The 23718-nt window shown below is 42.8% G+C and overlaps 1 protein-coding gene across 2 annotated transcripts in view; it reads right to left on the reverse strand.

The window, feature by feature from the left end:
- Positions 1–114: 114 nt before the first annotated feature.
- LOC124045972 (inactive dipeptidyl peptidase 10-like) overlaps positions 115–23718 on the reverse strand; it is a 37511-nt gene continuing 13907 nt past the window's right edge. The window contains exons 6-25 of one of the 2 annotated variants that reach the window (XM_046365836.1): positions 18847–18899; positions 18153–18234; positions 17633–17753; positions 16935–17089; positions 16710–16807; positions 16457–16580; positions 15610–15651; positions 15376–15480; positions 14972–15063; positions 9948–9995; positions 8774–8892; positions 8626–8673; positions 8321–8419; positions 3690–3756; positions 3194–3388; positions 3036–3090; positions 2789–2888; positions 2637–2695; positions 1365–1437; positions 115–1217 (exon numbers count right to left, since the gene is read on the reverse strand). In XM_046365836.1, coding sequence (XP_046221792.1) covers positions 994–1217; positions 1365–1437; positions 2637–2695; positions 2789–2888; positions 3036–3090; positions 3194–3388; positions 3690–3756; positions 8321–8419; positions 8626–8673; positions 8774–8892; positions 9948–9995; positions 14972–15063; positions 15376–15480; positions 15610–15651; positions 16457–16580; positions 16710–16807; positions 16935–17089; positions 17633–17753; positions 18153–18234; positions 18847–18899 — 1959 coding nt within the window. In that variant the 3' untranslated portion in view covers positions 115–993. The remainder of the gene's footprint in view (positions 1218–1364; positions 1438–2636; positions 2696–2788; positions 2889–3035; positions 3091–3193; positions 3389–3689; positions 3757–8320; positions 8420–8625; positions 8674–8773; positions 8893–9947; positions 9996–14971; positions 15064–15375; positions 15481–15609; positions 15652–16456; positions 16581–16709; positions 16808–16934; positions 17090–17632; positions 17754–18152; positions 18235–18846; positions 18900–23718) is intronic. The other variant, XM_046365837.1, reaches the window with a different exon arrangement.

Consider the following 23718-nt stretch of genomic DNA (forward strand, 5'->3'; position numbering starts at 1 on the left):
GACACAGACAGTTCACTATTTCAAACCTGGTACTTTGGCTGAGGCTCCACTTGTCCTCTCCAAAGCCGTCAGTGATGGGGAGCTTTTCCAGGAAACTCACTAAACAATATTGCAAACAAGGACTTGATTCTTTATTGTAAGGGTTTAGTCAAACAAACAAAAAGGAAACATTTCAAGTCGGGCATTCAATTGCAAACAGACTACATGCAGTGCACCATGGATGTTCCATGGCTTTGATTGGGAGGTGTTGCAGTACACAATGAACAACAAAGTATACATGACTATCAAATTAAATAAAGAAAAACATAACTAACTTCTGAAATAGATGTCCAAGAAATGTGCTTTTATATTTTGTTGGGTTTGCTCATTCTGATTGTATCCATCCAAAGTTACCAAATACAACTGTTGAAAAGAATCGTGCAAAAAGCATGGGAAATACAAAGTCTATAACATCTGCAAGATTGGATACATCTCAGAGTTTGCATGGTGAATGAATAGGCTTGTAAACATATAATGTATTTGGCACATTTAGAGTGACAGTAGGCCCCTTCTGTATATGCATTACATAACAGCATAACAGGCTGATTTGAACCAAATTAGGATCTGCAGGATAACAAAACATAAGAGAATAGTAAACCACTTTACTTCATGCAGCCATTACGACATGCATGTTTAGACTATTTTGTAAACATTATGTAGAATCAACATTAAGACCTGGCCACGGTCACTTCTTTGATAATGGATCAACACAATGTAAACAATCAGCGCAGACTCAATTCAAACAGCACAAACAAAATAAATGCTATATTCCCAAAGTTACTCATAAGTGGTACAGTAGGCTCAGCTGTGATCTGATATTCTTGGTCCATCGCCACTCCGGTGTTCTTGCTGTGGGAAGAGACTAGTGTCCAGTAGTAGTCTGACCTGGGGTAATGCATAGGAGAGTAGTCCTCACTTCTCAGTATGTCTCTTCAGTACCAGAGGTGGGAGTACTTAGTCGTCCTCCTCATCCTCATCTGGCTCCTCTATGGAGGCCAGGAGGGGGTTATGTCTCAGGCAGGTCTGGAGGTAGTGCACCAGGGTCTGTTGAAAATGCTGGATGCTACGCTGCTCTCTCAGGGTGTGGCCCTCGTCTGGGTACAGCTGCAAGGAGTAGTTGGCCTCTACCTTCACCAGACGGCTCAGGAGCTCCGCACTGTGCTGGAAGTGAACCCGTGCTGCATGCCCAAAGCCAAACAAACACACGAGACACAATAACACAAATTATCAAGTAAGCAGGTCAGGTATTCATCAGTAGAATTTAATATTTCTGAAAAAACATGTAAATGACAAATGTAGATGTTAAAAGCAAAGCTAAGTCTCACCGTCTGCAGTCCCATGTAGTAAGAGGAAGTTCTCATCTTTAAGCTTGTGAACATCTTCCAATACAGAGGCCGTCTGAGGGGTCACAACATAGACAGGAAGGACATTATAACATTACTCTGGACCCTGATCTCTCTTTTGACAAACATATCAAGACTGTTTCTTCTAAGGAAACTTTATGTCAGAAAAATGTTCTAGATGAGACTACTGCAATGCTCTACTTTAAAACACTAAATAAACTTCAGTTAGTACTAAACACGGCTGCTAGAATCTTGACTAGAACCAAAAAATGTGATCATATTACTCCAGTGCTAGCCTCTCTACACTGGATTCCTGTTAAGGCTAGGGCTGATTTCAAGGTTTTACTGCTAACCTACAAAGCATTACATGGGCTTGCTCCTACCCATCTCTCCGATTTGGTCCTGCCATACATACCTACAAAAACGCTACGGTCCCAAGATGCAGGCATCCTTATTGTCCCTAGAATTTCCAAGCAAACAGTTGGAGGCAGGGCTTTCTCCTATAGAGCTTCATTTTTATGGAATTGTCTGCCTATCCATGTGAGAGATGCATACTCTGTCTCAACCTTTAAGTCTTTATTGAAGACTCCCCTCTTCAGTAGGTCCTATGATTGAGTGTAGTCTGGCCTAGGGGTGTGAAGGTGAACGGAAAGGCACAGGAGCGACAAACCGCCCTTGCTGTCTCTGCTGTCTTATCCGGTTTCCTGTGTGAATTTAAGTATGCTCCCTCTAACTCTCTCTCTCTTTTCTCTCGAAGGACCTGAGCCCTAGGACCATGCCCCAGGACTACCTGGCCTGATGACTCCTTGCTGCCCCAGTCCACCTGCTGTCCCGGGTCCACCTGCTGCTGCTCCAGTTTAAACTGTTCTGCCTGTGGCTATGGAACCCTGACCTGTTCACCGGGCGTGCTACCTTGTCTCGGGCCTGCTGTTTTCAACTCTCTACCGCACCTGCTGTCTCTAACTCTGAACGTAGAATGTATGCACACATGACTGTAAGTCGCTTTGGATAAAAGCGTCTGCTAAATGGCATATATTAGATTATATTATCGGCTATGAAAAGCCAACTGACATTTACTCCTGAGGTGCTGACCTGTTGCACCTTCGACAACCACTGTGATTATTATTATTTGACCCTGCTGGTCATCTGTGAACGTTTGAACATCATGTACTGTTATAATCTTTACCCTTTACCCTTTACCCATGTTATTTAATAAAAAGCATATTGGTGTTTGTGGGTAAAGATGATCCTCACCAAGTATGTGTGCTCCTCTGTAGCTGGGGGACCTAGATACCTCTCTGAAAAGGCAGCATCTATAAATGGTAGAACAAGTGTGCTAATAATTAATGGATGTTCTGTGCTAGTAGGTTTGACACTATTGTAATAATGATATGGTCTTCACTCACTGTAGAGTTTGAAGTCTGTTATGGGAGCAACAGCGACTGCACATTTAAACAGCTGGTCAGATGCAGCTAGCATCTTGAGGGATAAATAACCACCAAATGCCTGTAGAGAATAACATGAGCAACATAAAACACAAATACCTACGATTTATGCTTTTGCAACATTATGTACAGTATATGGAACCGATGTGTGCACTTGGTCAGATGACCAGATAACATTGTTTAATGTTTTCTTAGTAAACAAAGTAACCTTGCCATACAGGGCAATCCGCCGATCATCAATGTAAGGCAATTGCATCAACCACCTGTGGGAGGCCAAACAAAAACCATCATAGTTAATATGTACATTATGTAACCATTTTTAGTATATATAATCAAGGCCCATAACATTGTAGGTTGGTAACTAACTCCACGACTCCTAGTTGATCTTTGACTCTGAGGGAGCTGAGCTTGCGGGGATCCACACTGCTGATCTTCTGCCCCCAGCCGACACCACTCCTTCCATCCACCCAGGCTAAGGCCACGTCATGAGTACTAGCGAGCACCTCAGGCCATCCCATAGCAAACTCCTCCGTCACCGACTGACTGCCTGGAACTCCATCCCTGCATGACAACAAGAGGAACAGGGTGAGCTGGTTTGGATAAAAATGTCAATTTGGAAGGACTGAGCAAAGGGCAGGGGTTTAGAGATTGTAAATAGGATGTGGAAGCCAAACAAGTCAATTAGTGGTTTAGCCTGTTGGTCAACTATGGGGAAATCAATGTCTGTTCAAATTTACGTAATAGGCTGCAAAACTGTAAAAGTGAATCCTTGATATTGGCTCATGTTATGAGGCTTAATACAATTCCATTAGCATCTTATAACACCATTGATGAGCTTAATTTGTAATGCATACTAACTTACACAATGATGAGGAGAGGGAGCAGCTTGGCCTCATACCTCTGGGGCATAGACAGCTTCAGGTGCAGATCTAAATGAAAACAAACAAAGGTGGGCCCACACTCAATCTCAGCTGAGATATACAAAATATACATACTCTACCATTCAACAGCTCGGGGTCACTTAGAAATGTCCTTGTTTTTGAAAGAAAATCAATTTTTTCCCCCATTAAAATAACATCAAATTGATCAGAAATACAGTGTAGACATTGTTAATGTTGTAAATGACTATTGTAGCTGGAAACTATCTACAAAGGCAATCAGAGGCCATTATCAGAAACCATCACTCCTGTGTTCTAATGGCATGTTGTGTTAGCTAATCCAAGTTTATCATTTTAAAAGGCTAATTGATCATTAGAAAACCCTTTTGCAATTATGTTAGCACAGCTGAAAACGGTTGTCCTGATTTAAAGAAGCAATAAAACTGGCCTGTTTTAGACTAGTCGAGTATCTGGATCATCAGCATTTGTGGGTTCAATTACAGGCTCAAAATGGCCAGAAACAAAGCACTTTCTTCTGAAACTCGTCAGTCTATTCTTGTTCTGAGAAATGAAGGCTATTCCATGCGAGAAATTGCCAAGAAACTGAAGATGTCGTACAACGCTATGTACTACTCCCTTCACAGAACAGCGCAAACTGGCGCTGCAAATATTGTAGAACAGGAAGAGGAGTGGGAGGCCCCGATGCACAACTGAGCATGAGGACAAGTGTCTAATTTGAGAAACAGACACCTCACAAGTCCTCAACTGGCAGCTTCCTGAAATAGTACCCTGAATAGTCTGGGTAGCCAGTTTGACTAGATGTTCAGGAGTCTTATGGCTTGGGGGTAGAAGGTGTTTTAGAAGCCTCTTGGTCCTAGACTTGGCGCTCCGGTTCCGCTTGCCATGTGGTAGCAGAGACGACAGTCTATGACTAGGGTGGCTGGATTCTTTGACAATTTTCAGGGCCTTCCTCTGACACCGCCTGGTATAGAGGTCCTGGATGGCAGGAAGCTTGGCCCCAGTGATGTACTGGGCTGTTCGCACTACCCTCTGTAGTGTCTTGCGGTTGGAGGCCGAGCAGTTGCCATACCAGGCAGTGATGCAACCAGTCAGGATGCTCTCGATGGTGCAGCTGTAGAACCTTATGTGGATCTGAGGACCCATGCCAAATATTTTCAGTCTCCTGAGGGGGAATAGGTTTTGTCGTGCCCGATTCACGACTGTCATGGTGTGCTTGGACCATGTTAGTTTGTTGGTGATGTGGACACCAAGGAACTTGAAGCTCTCAACCTGCTCCACTGCAGCCCCATCGATGAGAATGGGGGCATGCTTGGTCCTCTTTTTTCTGTAGTCCACACTCATCTCCTTTGTCTTGATCACATTGAGGGGTAGGTTGTTATCCTGGCACCACACGGCCAGGTCTCTGACCTCCTCCCTATATATAGGCTGTCTCATGTTGTCGGTGATCAGGCCAACAACTGTTGTGTCATCGGCAAATTCAGGCAGTCCAGAATCGAGTTGCAGAGGGAGGTGTTAAGCCCCAGGGTCCTTAGCTTATTGATGAGCTTTGAGGCCACTATGGTGTTGAATGCTGAGCTGTAGTCAATGAATAGCATTCTCACTGTCACGGGCGTCGTCATGGAAATGACCGGACCAAGATGCAGCGGGGTGAGCGTACATTTTCCTTTATTTATGTAAATGTCGCCCACAAAACAAGAAACAAAGAAACAACCGTGAAGCTTACTAGGGCTATAGTGCCACTTAACAAAGATAACTACCCACAAAATACTACGGGAAAAAGGCTGCCTAAGTATGATTCCCAATCAGAGACATTGATAGACAGCTGTCCCTGATTGAGAACCATACCCGGCCAAAACATAGAAACAAAAAAAAATAGAAATAAAGAAACTAGAATGCCCACCCTAGTCACACCCTGGCCTACCCAAAATAGAGAATAAAAACCTCTCTATGGCCAGAGCGTGAGGCCGCAAACCCTGACTTTAAAGGTGGAGTGTCCTGGTGGGCATCTCCATTCCCACGGTGGCTCTGGTGCAGGACATAGACCCCCTCAGCCTCTGGCTCCCACCACTTTGGTGGCACCTCTGGTGCGAGGACCCTAGTCGCTGACCCTGGACTGGGGACCCTCATTGCGTTGTAATTGTAATCCATGGTTTCTGTTTGGGGTATGTACTGTATGTACGGTCACTGTTGGGACGACGTCATCGATTAATTTATTGATGAAGTCAATGACAGATGTGGTGTACTCCTCAATGCCATTGGAGGAATCCCGGAACATATTCCAGTCTGTGCTAGCAAAACATCTGACCACTTCTTTATTGATCCCTTCACCGGTGCTTCCTGCTTTCATTTTTGATTGTAAACCGGAATTGAATTAGGAGAATAGAATTATGGTCAGATTTGCCAAATGGAGGACGAGGGAGAGCTTTGTATGCGTCTCTGTGTGTGGAGTATAGGTTGCCCAGAGTTCTTTTCCCTCTGGTTGCACATTTAACATGTGGTGGTATGAAAACAGCTACAAATAATATAGATGAAAACTCTCTCGGTAGGTAATGTGGTCTGCAGCTTATCCTGAGAAACTCTACCTCAGGAGAGCAATGGCTCAAGACCTCCTTAGATATCGTGCACCAGCTGTTGTTTACAAAAATACATAGACTGGTCTTACCAGACGACGCTGTTCTATCCTGCCTGTACATCATATAATCAGCCAGCTGTATGAGTCACGCTTCCCCATCTGGCAGTCCGACTAACTTATCTGGGTTTGGCGAGTGCCAGGAGAACGCTATCTGCCCCAATACTTAGTGCCAAATGTAAAACTGGGTGGAGGAGGAATAACGGTCTGTGGTTGTTTTTCATGGTTCGGGCTAGGCCCCTTAGTTTCAGTGAAGGGAAATCTTAACGCTACAGCATTCAATGAGATTCTAGACAAATCTGTGTTTCCAACTTTGTGGCAACAGTTTGGGGAAGCCCTTTCCTGTTTCAGCATGACAATGTCCCTGTGCACAAAGAGCGGTCCATACAGAAATGGTTTGTCGAGATCAGTGTGGAAAAACTTGACTGGCATGCACAAAGCCCTGGCTTCAACCTCATTGAACATCTTTGGGATGAAACGGAATGCCGACTGCGAGCCAGGCCTAGTCGCCCAACATCCGTGCCCAAACTCACTAATGGTCTTGGTGGCAGAATGAAAGCAAGTCCCCGCAGCAATGTTCCAACATCTAGTAAAAGCCTTCCCAGATGAGTGGAACCTGTTATAGCAGCAAAGGGGGGGATCAAGTCAATATTAATGCCCATGATTTTGGAATGAGATGTTTGACGAACAGGTGTCCACATACTTTTGGTCAAGTAGTGTATAGAGCGATATATGTTCAAACTTCATCTAATAGCCATGGTGTTCATTTGCTTCAATCACTGAGCACAACTAGTGCTTTTTAGAGACAGGCTTCTATTTGAGCCAGGCGTCTGTTTCCTTAATGCACAAATCTTTTGCTCAGTGAATGGTTGAAAAGACTACCGCACTGTTTACTGTGACCAGTGTGACCAGTATAAACATCAGAACAAACCCATAGCAATCGCTATTCACCCCCGATTTCATGTTTCCGCACCACACATTCACTTGTTGCACCTTGTCGTGCCTTGTACCTCCTGGAGTTGCAGCAAGATCACAGCAGATAGACTTCAGAATTCAATGCTTGTCCTGGTCCCCAGGATGTCAGGAGATGCCTTCAATACCATCCACGTGAGTACGTATTACTTTAATTTTAACCATCAAAATATTTTCTGTTTTGACAACATTAACCCTTACCTACTTTCACTTCACCCATAGACATTTATTCCCAAACTGCTGTTTCATCCTTGTCAATGATGTTGCTCTCCTTTATCTTCTTTTGTAAAATGTTTATGGTGCTCGTCAACAATTCATTTAGATGCAGCGTTTATTTGCTGAAATGCGTGCTGAAGCCCAACAATCAAAAGGGACAGGCTGCTATTCAAGATTCAAGAGTTTAATTGAAGTTTTACGGTACACTGTAGCAGAGCTCATCAGTATTCTCCCCCTGAAATCTGTGTGCGCTAAACTAAAGCACTAGTAAATGAACTCCCCCGAGTCATGTGCGTCATTGTAACAATGAGTTAGTTCATTGAGTATGTGTGCAGTGCACACACCCGCACACCCACACACACACAAAAAGCACACACAGGCAACCGCAACCGCAACCGCACACACACACACACACACACACACACACACACACACACACACACACACACACACACACACACACACACACACACACACACACACACACACACACACACACACACACACACACACACACACACACACACACACACAGTCCTCCCCGGAGAGCATGAATCAGGCACTCGCTCCCATGGAGCCCTAATCAGCTAATTAAAGAAAGTATTTTCTTGATGGGCATGCTTCTATATTTGGCTTGTTATTTAGAGGCCTGATATAACTGGAACTAGTCTGTTGTGTGACCATTTGAACCCAAAACAGTCTCTGTTTTGTTATGTCAGTTAATATGAATGATCATTTTAGACTGACTATGGGCCCAGAGTGATATCACACGCTTACCGTGGGTGTCTGCTGTGAGGGTCTTGAAGACAGTCTCTGGGAGTCTCTTCCCATATAGAGACTCAGAGAGAGGTGTGTTGTCCTCCAGAACTATGTATGCTAAAGGAGATCATACAAACATATATTGACATTTATACAGCCTATTCACAGCTACTCCCCCTACCCAGTTTCTGAAAATGCTTTAAATTGTTCACTACCGGTTATGTTTGTTTGTACATACTGCTCTCTACTGGCCACTGTCAAAAGTGTCTGATGGTAGAAAAAGTGGAGCAGGCTAGTCAGAGAAACCAGACTGTAAAACTCACTGGAGGGGTCCTTAGTGCTGTGAACTGTCACCTTGGGGACTCCGGGGCCTGGAGAAACAATGATCAAAGACAATGAAAAGGAAAACGTACATATTTGATTATCCTTGATTCAAGCAGGAGGATGTGCTTGTGTGTGTGGGGCACCTACCAAGACAATAAAGTGTGAAATATGTCTGATTGGGGCTGAACTCTGCTTTGAAAAAGCTGCAACCATCTAGAAGGTAGCAGGTCAGACACTGGCGTTGAAAGATCCCTTCGAGGTCCACACTGAGAGAGAGGAAGACAACAGAGTGACCATATACCTTAAAGAACTAATGGATCTGAAACTATTCAGCTGTCCCAATCAATATCTTACTAAGGTTGTAAATTAGACCTTAATTAAACAATAATACATTGATAGAAATGCTAAAATGAATTACTAATTAAACAATAATACATTGATAGAAATGCTCAAGCGAGAAAATGAATTACTTCTCAAGCAAGAGTCTGACTTCGAGAATCAAGCGAGAAAGAACTTCTCAAGCGAGAATACGACTGACTTCTCAAGCGAGAATACGACTGACTTCTCAAGCAAGAATACGACTCTTCCAACGTTGAAAATAAGGGTACAAGGTACAACAAAAGAATGCATACACCTTCCCCAGAAAACTCACTTTAAACCACACCTTTCTCTCCATCTGCTCTATCATCTAGCGAGGCCCAAAGCAGAGTAATACAAAAACTATATATAACATATAAGGTGAATGAACCTGGGGAGCTGAGCACATTAATCACAGGTTGTGGATCAGTCTTTATGCCTGCGTCCCAAATGGCACCCTATTCCCGATACAGCGCACTACTTTTGACCAAGGCCCATTAGGACTCTGGTCCAAAGTAGTGCACTATATAGGTGATAAGGAGCCGTTTGGGACGCATTCTCTACCACAGCACTGAGTTGGCTTGGTCCCCTCTCTGATAAATGTGTTAGGTGGGCAGTCTGCCTAAAGCGCACTGGAGAGGAATGGCTTCAGCTGCTGCGCTATATAACCCTTCAGCTCACACCTCACTATTCTGACCATCCACCTTCTCATTAAATCCAAAAGCTGTTGAGCCACCATTGCTTTGACTTGAATTTCATGTGACTAGTTTTGTTTCGTTGGCTGCCAAACTAAAACCTTTGTCTTAAAAATCGGAAATTACATTCCTTAAAACAAGAGTATGTTTTAATAACTAAAAGTCTGGTTTTGGGATATAAAGCCAATTTGATTTCATCAGTTAAAGCCAGCACGCCTTTAAAGGAGGAAATTCTGGATCAAATCGTTTTTGACAGGGGATGGCCTCACCTGTACAGATGTCTGCTCTGTCTGGATTCTTCTGTGCTGAGGAAGTAGCTGCAAACGGAGAAGACATAGTGATGAGGTCAATAGGAAACAGTCAATCAACTCCCATCTTCCAGGACTGCTGAATGTGGAGATACTGTATGTTAGTCCATCTGGTATTTATGATTTACACGCTTTACTCAACAAATTCATGGTATCAGTTGATTCGCAGACACTCTCAATAAGGGTGAATTACAGAACATGCCCAGTGATTTGAGTCTCACTTTGACTCCATTGTCTATACAGCAGAATGTACAGTATATGAATGCTGTGCAGTATGAGTGTCTTGCTTGGAGGGAAACAGCCATGCCAGCCACCACATGGGCAATTCCCAGCTAGCACATTTGGTTCCTTGGAAGTTGTGGGAAGGTATGTTTTTGGTTTCACATTGGTTGTGGGAACGAAGCCATGAGTTTCCTGACTGGTAAAACTGAACGTTTTGTAAACGTTTTGAAAACAGAAGTGATCATTTCTCCTGTTCTGGGAACATATATGTTTAGGTTGCAGGGAGGTTCTAAGAACATTTTACTCTGGTTCCCTTAAAGTTTTCCTATATGTTATTTGGTGGCTTTCAAAATACTTCCGTAAAACTTTCACTGAATATTTCAATAAGACTTTTAATAACACTTCTACCATTTTGAATACATTTTGCTGAATCCTCAAGTACACATAATTCCTCTCTTTTTTTTTTCTCTTTCTTTCTTTCTTTCTTTCTTTCTTTCTTTCTTTCTCTCTCTCGGAGGACCTGAGCCCTAGGACCATGCCTCAGCACTACCTGGCCTGATGACTCCTTTCTGTCCCCAGTCCACCTGGTCGTGCTGCTGCTTCAGTTTAAACTATTCTGCCTGCGGCTATGGAACCCTGACCTGTTCACCGGACGTGCTACCCATCCCAGACCTGCTGTTTTCAGCTCTCTGGAGACAGCAGGAGTGGTAGAGATACTCTGAATGATCGGCTATGAAAAGCCAACTGACATTTACTCCTGAGGTGCTGACCTGTTGCACCCTCGACCACCACTGTGATTATTATTTGACCCTGCTGGTCATCTATGAACATTTGAACATCTTGGCAATGCTCTGTTATAATCTCAACCCAGCACCGCCAGAAGAGGACTGACATAGCCTGGTTCCTCTCTAGGTTTCTTTCTAGGTTCTGGCCTTTCTAGTGAGATTTTGCTAGCCACCGTGCTTCTACACCTGCATTGCTTGCTGTTTGGGGTTTTCGGCTGGGTTTCTGTACAGCACTTTGTGACATCAGCTGATGTAAGAAGGGATTTATAAATAAATTTGATTGATTGACATAGAAATACATTTCCTTAGGCATTAATCATGCAAATACATGTATTTTTTATTGTGACATGGCGTTTGTGAAATTTGAACCTATGCTCTTCTGTTCTCTATCCATGGAATTAGTCCACTGTGTTACCAGAATGGAGCTAAGGTGCATGTTTTTTTACACATACAAAGCTGTTAATTTTTGTCTATTCAAACAAACCCCATTTCAAAGGAAACAAGCACTCATTAAGATCAGGTGTAGCCAATTAGTGGGCGTGGCCAACACACTTAACAAGATATAATCTTTTTGATGCTGAGAATGGAATGTATGTTTTTAAATAACATTCTTAGAACGTTGTTACTCTGAATGTTACTAAAGTATTCTTGTGTTTTTTATGGAAAGTTTTCTTCATGTTATAAGAATGGAATTTTTTGTTAATAAATGTGAATGAATATATATATGTATATATATAGATTTTTTTACACTCCCAGAATGTATAACGTTTTCGGAACAATTTGAGAACATGACTTTAACAGAACCATTGAGGAAACCTGTAGGAAACGTTATGGTGAAATACTGAAATTCCCACAGAAGAACGTTGTTTATTAACATTCTCTGAACAATTTGAGAACATGACTTTAAATAGAACCATGAGGAAACCTGTAGGAAACGTTATGCTGAAATACTGAAATTCCCACAGAAGAATGTTGTTTATTAACGTTCCATTAACTCTTTGAGAACATGACTTTAATAGAACCATGAGGAAACCAATGTCTGAAATAAACCCACAGAAGAACGTTGTTTCTTAACGTTCCATTAACTCTTTGAGAACATTCCCAATGTCAAAACAGTTGGAGAACGTTCGTAGAACATTACCAAAATTGAAATGAAATATAATCATGTTTGAACTTTTAAGAAACATTCTGTTAAAGTAAATGAAATACCAAAATCTCAAGTTCATTAAATGTGCAGAAAATGTTCTACAGCCAAGTAACTATTCTGCACCATTCCCAGAAAGTTGTAGGAAGGTTGTATGCTAAACAACCACAGGACAACCACGCTCTCACCAAGCTCTAAGAAACAATGGTTCTCAGAACGTTATGTGCTAGCTGGGTTGGGACTTTGTGCAACCATCTGGCTACACCTTCCGGTTCCCATCATGCTCCATGAGGATGATGCTAGCACACACACACGCACACACACACACACTACACCTCAATTTGTCTAAGCATGAAGGACTTGTGCCCCGAGCCTGGTACTGACAGAATAAAACAGTGGACCGCTCAGTCGAAGACCATCTAATCCTGTCTTGTTCAGTTTCAGCTGACTTGATCTGAGCGAAAACAAAGCCAGATCTGTTTTAAGTGAATACTACATGTTCTCTTTAACTTAGATCCATTAACTTTTAGGGATCATGGGCTAGTTCTTTAAAATTGCAATAATACCTGTATGTGTTTTTCTGACAAATCATCGTTCTACAACCGTAGCCTACTTTCAGGTTTGGGTAAGTTACTTTCTAAATATAATCTATTACAGTCACTAGTTAGTTACCTGAACAACATTTTTTTCAGTGATGTAATTTTTGGATTACCAAAAGTCAGTAACGTAATCTGATGCTTTAAGAGGCATTAGAAGAAGACAAAAAGGATCTATCAAACACATTTGGTGTGTTAGAGACTCGCTGACCACAATGCTGAATTGAATGTCATTGAGAAAACAGAAAAGTGTCATAACATATTTTTTTTAGCAAACATCCTTTCTAAATTTCAAAGTAATCCAAGTAATCATCTAGTTTTTCAAAAGCACGTGTAATCTCATAAAAATATGTTTGCTTGTAATGTAACTGATTAGTTACATAAAAAACAAGATTACATGTAACTAACAACATGTAATAAGTTACTCCCCAACCCTGCCTACTTCTCACTTCTAATCATGCAAAGCAAATAAATATAAGCCCATATCGTTTTAATGATAATTTCTCAGAATGGAATACTTTGCTCCAGCATTTAACCATGCCTGTATAAAATGTTAAATAGATGTGGGTTGATTCTAGCATCAAATTGCAGAGGCTTTCACATATAGCTGAAGTCGGAAGTTTACATACACTTAGGTTGGAGTCATTAAAACTCGTTTTTCAACCACTCCACAAATTTCTTGTTAACAAACTATAGTTTTGGCCAATCGGTTAGGACATCTACTTTGTGCATGACACAATACATTTTTCTAACAATTGTTTACAGACAGATTATTTCACTTGTAATTCACTGTATCACAATTGCAGTGGGTCAGAAGTTTACATACACTAAGTTGACTGTGGCTTGGAAAATTCCAGAAAATGATGTCATGCTTTTGAAGCTTCTATTAGGCTAATTGACATCATTTGAGTCATTTGAAGGTGTACCTGTGGATGTATTTCAAGGCCTACCTTCAAACTCAATGTCTCTTTGTTTGACATCATAGGAAAATAAAAATAAATCAGCCAAGACCTTAGAAAAATAATTGTAGACCTCCACAAGTCTGTTTCATCCTTGGGAGCAATTTCCAAACGCCTGAAGGTACCACGTTCATCTGTACAAACAATTGTACGCAAGTATAAACACCATAGGATCACGCAGCCATCATACCGCTCAGGAAGGAGACGCGTTCTGTCTCCTAGAGATTAATGTACTTTGGAGCGAAAAGTGCAAATCAATCCCAGATCAACAGCAAAGGACCCTGTGAAGATGCTGGAGAAAACAGGTACAAAGTATCTATATCCACAGTAAAACGAGTCCTATGTCGACATAACCTGAAAGGCTGCTCAGCAGGGAAGAAGCCTTTGCTCCAAAACTGCCATAAAAAAAGCCAGACTACGGTTTGCAACTGCACATGGAGACAAAAATCGTACTTTTTGGAGAAATGTTTTGAAACAAAAAAAATATGTTTTGGCAATAATGACCATCGTTATTGCAACCAGACCAACACCATCCCAACCGTGAAGCATGGGGGGTGGCAGCATCATATTGTGGGGGTGCTTTGCTGCAGGAGGGACTGGTGCAATTCACAAAATAGATGGCATCATGAGGGAGTAAAATTATGTTTATATATTGAAGCAACATCTCAAGACGTCATAAGGAAGTTAAAGCTTGGTCGCAAATGGGTCTTCCAAATGGACAAAGACCCCAAGCATACTTACAAAGTTGTGGCAAAATGGCTTAAGGACAACAAAGTCAAGATGTTGGAGTGGCCATCACAAAGTCCTGACCTCAATCCCAAAGAACATTTGTGGGCAGAACTGAAAAAGCATGTGCGAGCAAGGATGTCTACAAACCTGACTCGGTTACACCAGCTCTGTCAGGAGGAATGGGCCAAAATTCACCCAACTAATTGTGGGAAGCTTGTGGAATGCTACCCGAAACGTTTGACCCAAGTTAAACAATTTAAAGGCAATGCTACCAAATGCGAATTGAGTGTATGTATACTTCTGACCCACTGGGAATATGATGAAATAAATAGAAGCTGAAATAAATCATTCTCTCTACTATTATTCTCTACATTTCACATTTTTTAAAAAAGTGGTGATCCTAACTGACCTAAGACAGGGGATTTTTACTCTGATTAAATGCCAGCAATTGTGGAAAAACCGAGTTACATTTTTTTGCACTAAGGTGTATATAAACTTCTGACTGTACATGTTATGCTATGTAGCATCACACACAGGGGCTCTCACATACATTTTCCCGTTGTCCTCGTCCAGGGCACACAGCACAGTGACATCCCAGTTCCCGGACGTCAGAAAGCGAGGAGGGACAGAGGGGATGGCAGGCTGTGTCACATTGAAGGAGAGAGAAAGAGAGGGGGATGAATAACAGAAACAGACAGACTGCCAGTGGAGAGGAGATGCCGAGAATAACATTGTCAGCGGAATGTAGAGTCATTCAGACACACGCAATTCAGATACACAGTCACATATACCTAAAATAATCACTGCCTAGACAAGACTTCAGTTCTCTGCTATTAAAATCTGTATAATCACATACTGTTGTATGTCACCCTGTGGAAGGCTTAACAAGCAGTCTGACGTTAAACCATTGGAGGATGACACAGAGGTGTTCAACTTTATTGCCCTCACACTGACCTGCGCAGGGAGACTGGCAATGTGGCGGAACTCCCCTCGGGCACCCTGCTTGGCTGGCAGTGTCAAATAAAACCAAGAGCCATCGGATGAAAACAATGGCACCTCCTGTTGGACAAATGAGTCAGGCATGGTCGACAATAACAATCCAGGAAATGTCACAAATGGGTCGATTGAGACTGTATCAGCGTACCAGTTTCAATGAGTAGCAGATTTTGGGAAATGAGTGACGCCTACCTGTCGTTGGTTTTGCATTAAGTCCATGACCATAGTGTGTTTCTGTGGAATTAAAACAGAGATACAAAATAAAGAAAATGTATCAACATAATTAAGCAGCCAATGTTTTTTTTTTTTTTTATTTTTTTTTCTTTGAATTTTACCCCTTTTTCTCCCCAATTTCGTGGTATCCAATTGTTGTAGTAGCTACTATCTTGTCTCAACGCTACAACTCCCGTACGGGCTCGGGAGAGACGAAGGTTGAAAGTCTTGCGTCCTCCGATACACAACCCAGCCAGCCGTACTGCTTCTTAACACAGCGCGCATCCAACCCGGAAGCCAGCTGCACCAATGTGTCAGAGGCTACACCGTGCACCTGGCAACCTTGGTTAGCGTGCACTGCGCCCGGCCCGCCACAGGAGTCGCTGGTGCACGATGAGACAAGGACATCCCTACCGACCAAGCCCTCCCTAGCCCGGGCGACGCTAGGCCAATTGTGCGTCGCCCCACGGACCTCCAGGTCGCGGCGAGAACCCATGGACTCTGATGGCACAGCTGGTGCTGCAGTACAGCGCACTTAACCGCTGCGCCACCCGGGAGGCCAAGCAGCCAATGTTAATATTGTAATCAATCCATAAGGACTGGTTGGAGAGAGATGGCAGAGAAATGCTGCAGCGTGTCATTGGAAATTCATCACAGGAAGTATAATTGACCTTATTTAAGCTGGAAGGAAGAGATATGGTGGTTTAAGAAAATCAATCCAAACCCCCCAGTGTGTAAAGGAGATGAAAATGCTATAAAAGTAATGCATGGCAGCAGAGCGAGGAGACCCTATTGAATTACTGTGAAATCACCTTTGACCTCTCACCTCTGAACATGCCCCTGTGGTAGCCTCACACACACAGAGCTCTGATTGGTTCTGGGCCCGGTTCAACCAACGCACCACCAGACGAGTGCTGCTGATCCACTTCACCATGGAGATGTAGCTGTCTCTAGGGAGACATTTGAAGAAAAAAAATACAAGAAAATAACGTTTCTTGGACAGTAAAATAAAATATAAACGTTAACAACATTAGTCCTTAGTTGAGCTACAGTATGAAGTTATATTTTGGAGAAGGTACCTGGCCCTGAGAGAGTCTGGAGGGATCATCTCTAGAGTGTGAGCTGGACCATAGAGATTCACCACAAACAGGCTGATTGTGGGGATAGTGGAGCCAGCCTGTTCACACAGACACACAGGTTCAGACTATTACATTAGTATAACATTAGTTAGATTACATGACAGTCTTGGAGCTTTTACACATTGCATTATTGGTTAATTATATATTTTAAAAATCAGTGTTTACCTTCGGGTAAGGAAAGAAAACATTGGAGGGATAGACTCCACCCAGGAAGTAAGGTATCTCCATTAAGGGTGTGGCAGAGTTGTTGATGGTGAAGTATGCCAAGCGAGCGCCATCTTTGGACCACCAGTGGGCAGAGTAAGTCAGGAGCACTTCCTCTGTAAACATTTTACAAGAGAACAAAGCAATCAGTTTCAATACACATTTGTTACTGATGGAAGTCCAAATGTTACACATTGCCAATAGTGCAAACAATGTATCAAAGTCATATATTATCTGCAATACCATACATCTCAGGGAACAGCTTTCAAAACGACAAATCTCATTTTGCAAACAGTTGGCAATTTTGGAACAGTCGGCAACAGTTGTCAATCAATGGCTATGATAGAGATAGGTTAAAGGAAAACTCCACCCAAAACCAATACTTTGGTCTTTGTTTCATTATTCCATTGTTGACATAGTCCCGATATGTTGTGCTTGTCACCACTCAAGTTTTCAAGATATGCGACTTTCAAAACACAGAAATCATGCAAAACGCAGCATCATATGATGCAAAATGCATCATACAGGGATGATTTCTGTATTTTGAAAGTTACTTATCTTAAAAACTTGAGTGCTGACAAGCAAAACCATGGACTACTTAAGCAAATCGAGTTGTTTTCCTTTAAGGTGTTAGTGGATGTGGCTGCAGTATCTCTTACCCTCATACATCCAGTCGGATAGACCATTGACCACCAGCCCCTCTCTGCCTGTGGATGTGAGGCGTAGGGGCTTACTGGTCATGGCTGGCTGGTAGTAGATATCTCCTTCAAACACATAGGCCTGGCAGCAACAGAGAGACAGTACTAATCCATCAGCAAAGCAAGCAGATAGAGAGCTCAGTGTTGGCTGGCTGAATCAAACGTCCTGTTGACTCCAAGTGGGAATGCATCAGCCAGCCAAGTTAGAGGCCAATACATCTCAGCTTGCCACTGACTGAATGTGTTGAAGTACCATTGGAACACAAACATTGCACTGAAAACACTTTACATTCATAACACAAAATCATCCAATATTAATCTGCAACAAACACTGACATGTTGTTTTTTAATCATTATAACTCCAATATTAAACACAGATAAATAGAGGTGTTGTAGATTTGTTGTGGTGTTAAACACATTTCTAGTCCACCAGACACTGTTGAGGTGGGGGATGCAGAATGAGTGAGAGCTGCTGCCTTACCAGCTGGTTCCCTTGCGGTCCCCAGGCTGCGTACTGTATCCCTGCCTTCTCCCCCGCTGGACAGTTAAGCTCCAGCAGATCCCTGGGACAAACACAGAATCCCTCCATTAGGAACGAATGGCCTCTCTAAAGCCACTAGTGGATAACGGAGTAGAACGTAGATCCATCCATGCCTGTTCATAAGCATTTAATAGGTATCGGAAAAAAGACAAGATGCAAATGAAAAACCATACAGAGATTGAGGTCGGTTCATGCAATGGATCAATACCTCTTTCAATGCATCGGAACAGCACTATGTTCCTCCTAAAAACAGGCAGGCATCTTGTAACAAGACATAACCAGGCATTTCATTTTTTGTAAAACGAGCAGATCCTTCTGAATTTCTTTGAGAGGCATTGATGCTCCTCACAAGGCCCAGGCTTTCATCCACAGATACAGGGGAGCTCTTCTTTACTGGTGAGCCAGCAGGTAGGAGGACTCTCTGGCTGTCAATTTCCCAGCTTACTCTGATAGTTTACAGTCAGCAAGGACAATGTTAAGAGTAATGGATATGTCTGACATAACAGATGACGTTCAGATGAAAAGAGACACACTTGGAGGTGCTTGGTCAGTCGAGGCCAGGGCCCGCTTGCGTTGGCAATACACATGCCCAGTGCAGCCCATGCATTAGCATTCACGGATCTACAGTACCTACCCATTAGCCACATTGTAGATGGCATAGGATGCGGTAAAGGACTGAGAGAAAACCTGTTGGAGGTAGAGGACATGATGGGCACAGTGGTCCAGAGTTACTCAAGAACACACTCAATCTCAAGCACAGACACACGCATTACAGTTAGACCATAGGACAATCCAATTCAGTGAATGAACGGCCAACAATTCCATCAATCACATAGCATTGTCGCAAACATCCGTTCTAACTACCCAGTCAAACAGCGCAAACAATGATAACTCAGTCTCTCCTGACAGAGAATAGGAGACATTAGAGGAATGATGTCATGTGAGGGTGTGAAAGATAGGGGTTAGAGAAGGACATACTCCCTAAGTAACATAAATACAGCCAATATCCCTCAGATTGAAAAAGATCCAGAGTGGTAACTCATCTTGACAAGTGAGCAGCTCGGCAGGCTGAAGAGGACACTCCATTTCTAAAACAAAGACTTGAAGTGTGTTGTTTGCCCACTAGCTTCTGAAAGAAGCCAAAGGAAAAGCCTGGGAAAGCGTGTCCCTAATGTAATTGAATGTCACGTCTCCAGTAGCATACTTAACAGTGCAATTGGATTGCTTCCCATATTGTTGGTCCTCTAAACCGAGAAACACAGAGAGGCAAAGGAGCATGACTGTAAAAAGAAGGGCTATGTTTCACACCAGAAAAAGTCACCCTGAGAGAGAAAGGTCCCTTTCATTGCTTTTGAGGAAGAGGCCACGACACCCAAAACAAAACACAATGACAACAGAAAACAGTGAGATCTGAAGAAAACTGAGGCGCCGAGGTAAAGGATGAGGGTCTGAGCCAGAGGAGTTCACGGCTATTTAACAGGTCACAGAGCGAGCAGTGTGGTGGCAGTGTAACGAGACGAGTCCCTCCCGCTGGGTGGAGGGGTGTCGCCTTATCATTCCGCACTCTGGTTAATTAGCTCTTTAGGAACTGTCAACAAAATAGACAAAGGTGTGGCTCATCATTTATCATTAGGGGAGGGAAGAAGGATACTGAGTGCGAGGAGGGGACTGTGTGTTACAGTTCCTGTGTGTGTTCGTGGGCATGGGCCTTTGCGTGTATGTATCTGTGCTCACCCTTGTATGCGTGTCTAAGAGAAAGGGAATGAATTGTAAGGTGGCCGTTAAGTAGGTAAGTCATAAATCTTTCCCCAGTGTTCCGCTAGATTGTTCTTCTGGCGGATTGTCCCCCCCCCATGACTTTACCCCAAATGAAGGAGCCACACCGTAAACAGGCGAGACCAGCGTGTGTGGGCTCACTTGGGACCTGGCGACAATGGGACAGTAATGAGATTACAACGTTCCTTGTATGAGGCGAGATATTGGTAGGTATTGTTGCGCTGCAGTAGGGTCATTCCATCAATTATAGGTACCTTTTGAGAAGTGTAACTTGATTGATTTATTTTTTAGTTTAGTTAGATTGTACAAAATTGTAACATTATGTCATAGAGAGCACATGTTGAACTTCATGAAAAACACTTTCCCCTCTAAAGAGGTTAGCTCCATTGGAATCAGGCATCCCACAGCAAAACAAGCTGAAATTCACTCATTTCATTCATCTGCTGAGCTGTCTTCATATTTAGCCTCGCAATGAAGTATTGGACATTTTCTTTTCAGGACAACCTGGGCTGCAAGTAGAACACAAATGAATTTGACATAAACAGTTGCATGCATGAGTTTTATTGATAAATGTCAATAAAAACAAATTGGTCTGCCAAGCAAAAACCTGATAAAAATGTATTTATATGAATGCTGTAAGAAGAAAAATGGTTTGCTCAGTGGGAAATTAATATCCAACTAGTCAGTGACAACTGTGTGGTGTTTGACGTTTGAGACAGAAACTATGTGAGCTTATTACAGTATTATAGACACTATGTCCTGGGATTTCCTATGATCTTCTGTGTAGGAGAACCCCTTAACCTTCTAGCGACTCTTGTGTGTCTTGGGAGTGTCATAGAGCAAATTATATATATATATATATATATATATATATATATATATGCCATTTATGTGCGTGTTCGCAAAAGTCTCTGCTTTTCATAGATAGGTCACAATAGTTTGTAACTAAAACTGTTCTTACTTTACAGATGTTTTGTGAGAAGAAAATGTGTTTGGGATCCGCCCTTGCCTTATAAACATCGCTCTAACTCAGTTAATCACACCAAGTAATAAAAGAAAATAACATGTTATTGGTCTCATACATGTATTTATCAGATGTTATTGTGGGTGGAGCACAATGTATCAGCGGATGCAACAGATGTCGACGGATCCAGGAGGTGAGAAGTCCAAAACGTGCCGGCATTACCGTGTGGGACCAACACATTATTATGATAAGTGCCTATTAAGCCCGAATCACAAATCACATGAAATAAATAATAATCTTCAGAAATGACATTCTCAAAACAGCAAAATAATGAGGGCTTAACAATGAAGGTGAAACATTTGAGAAATCATGGGGTTAAGTGGGTTAAAATCTTCCTAGAATTCACAGAGGGTTCACTGAGGGTCATGTCAAAATGCTGCATTTTGTCACTGTAGTAAGTCTTTACTCATAAAAAATCTGATTTATTGAATTCTCTATGTGGTCTAGATTAAGGGGAATTAATTTAATATAACAGGCTTTTAAAATTCAATATTGGTGCATAATTTCTACTTTAAATATCAAAGGGAAGCAAAAGGGACACCATTTTGTGGAATGACCCAGTACACACAATACAGGGATAATAGATTTCTTCCCCCAGCCCATTGTTAGTACTAAACCTGCATTTCTCTCTGGTAGTGCCTCAATATGCTGTCTTTGATACAAGCACTTCATTGTCTGTAAGTGCAGAGCAGACCCAACCCTCCAATTGTATTTCCTTTCTTTCTAAATTGCACAGTCTTGGCAGTTTCCACCTGTCTGGCTCTGGCTGCATTTCCTCATCCCTTCCACTCTATCTCCATCCATCCTCTCCTTCCCCTGTTTTTGTGTCAAACAAAGGGAACAACTCTCACAAGCACTGACGCAAACACACGCATGCATCAACGCACCCACGCAGACACGCAAACACACGCATGCATCAACGCACCCAAGCAGACACGCAAACACACGCATGCATCAACGCATCCACGCAGACACGCAAACACACGCATGCATCAACGCACCCACGCAGACACGCAAACACACGCATGCATCAACGCACCCATGCAGACACACGCATGCATCAACACACCCACGCAGACACACGCATGCATCAACGCACCCACGCAGACACGCAAACACACGCATGCATCAACGCACCTACGCAGACACGCAAACACACACATTTGTCAGACTATTGGCCATTTTGAGGAGAGATTGAAACCTCTGCTACACAGGAGGTTTGAATTTGTTCTCTCCCTTATGCCCCCCTCCCCCGCCACCCGTACTTCTAACTATACCACCTCTCTCAAAATCTATGTATTTTTCGCCCACTAGGCACAAACCTCCCCAAAGCCTCACAGCTAATATGAAATCCAGGGGAGAAGCCTTTCAACTTAACACACAGCCCACTCATCCATTTCCCACCACTGCAGCCCTCTCCTCTAAGCATCCATCCCACTCATTCTTTTACACCCCTTCTGATTGATTTCGACTGGACAGGGTGATCTAGGGGCGAATGGTGCGTATCAAATATTTGTTCTCCCCCTATTGCTACTGCGTCTCTCTCTCTCTCTTCTCCCCCTCTTTTCTCTCTCTCCCTCCCTCCCACCCTGCCTCTCTCTATCTCTCTGTCTCACTGCCATTCTCAGTGGCACACCGCTCCTCTCCCCAACAAGAAAGCCTGTGCTTGCGGGCAAACGGCTATTGTCAGCAGAAAACCCCTAGAGATAGAGAGAAAAAAGCGAGGTGGAGATAGATAGATAGAAAGAGTGAGGGAGTGAGAGACAGGCAAAGCAAAAAGAGAGGGAAAGACGGATCTTGTCGCAACCTGATCTGTTTCACCTGTCTTGTGCTTGTCTCCACCCTCCACCAGGTGTCTCCCATTTTTCCCGTTATCTCCTGTGGATTTATACCTGCGTTTTCTGTTTGTCTGTTGCCTGTTCGTCTTGTTTTGTCAGGTCTTACCAGCGTGTTTCCCGGTTCTCCTGTTCTCAAGTTTTTGTTTTCTAGTCTTCCTGGTTCAGACCTTTCTGCCTGTCCTGAGCCTGCCTGCCATCCTGTACCTGCCTGACTCTGACCTGCTTTAACAACCTCTGCCTGCCCCCGACCTGCCTTTTGCCTGCCCCTTTCGAATACTAAATATTCTGAGAATCAAACTGCCTCCTGTGTCTGCATCTGGGTCTCATCCTCGTGATAGATCTGACTCCATTTAATATTATAGTAAAACCAGGTGCAACCAAGAATTATTATTAACTAAGATCTTGAAATGGTCATGAGAAGCGAACACAAAACACAAGTACTATTTAAGAACTTTGTAAAAATGAATGATAACATTATACAAGGCATAATGCTTAAACTACAAAGCATTATGAGAGAGAGAGAAGAGAAGTCATAGCCTGAAAGGCCATGTCCCAAGAGTCCATGGGGTGGAGAGAGTATCTCACCAGCGCAGGTCAGGAACAAAGAAGAAAAAGGCAATGAATCTGATGCCCCTTTATAACATCTGAGCTGTTGACCAATGGCATTACTGCAAAGTTAACCTCCAATCAGATATCAGACCTACAGGATGTAAAGAAAACAGAACATCTGCTTCTCAAAGGTGACACAAGAGGAGAGCAACACAGAGAAGGCTGAATTACTCAGACAACACAAAGGAAATCCTTGCATACAGTGTAGAGTCACTTTGGGAGCTGGGCCGCCCTACAAATGGTATATGGTATGATCATA

Source organism: Oncorhynchus gorbuscha, linkage group LG10 (genome assembly GCF_021184085.1).
Source record: "Oncorhynchus gorbuscha isolate QuinsamMale2020 ecotype Even-year linkage group LG10, OgorEven_v1.0, whole genome shotgun sequence".
Lineage (NCBI taxonomy): Eukaryota > Metazoa > Chordata > Actinopteri > Salmoniformes > Salmonidae > Oncorhynchus > Oncorhynchus gorbuscha.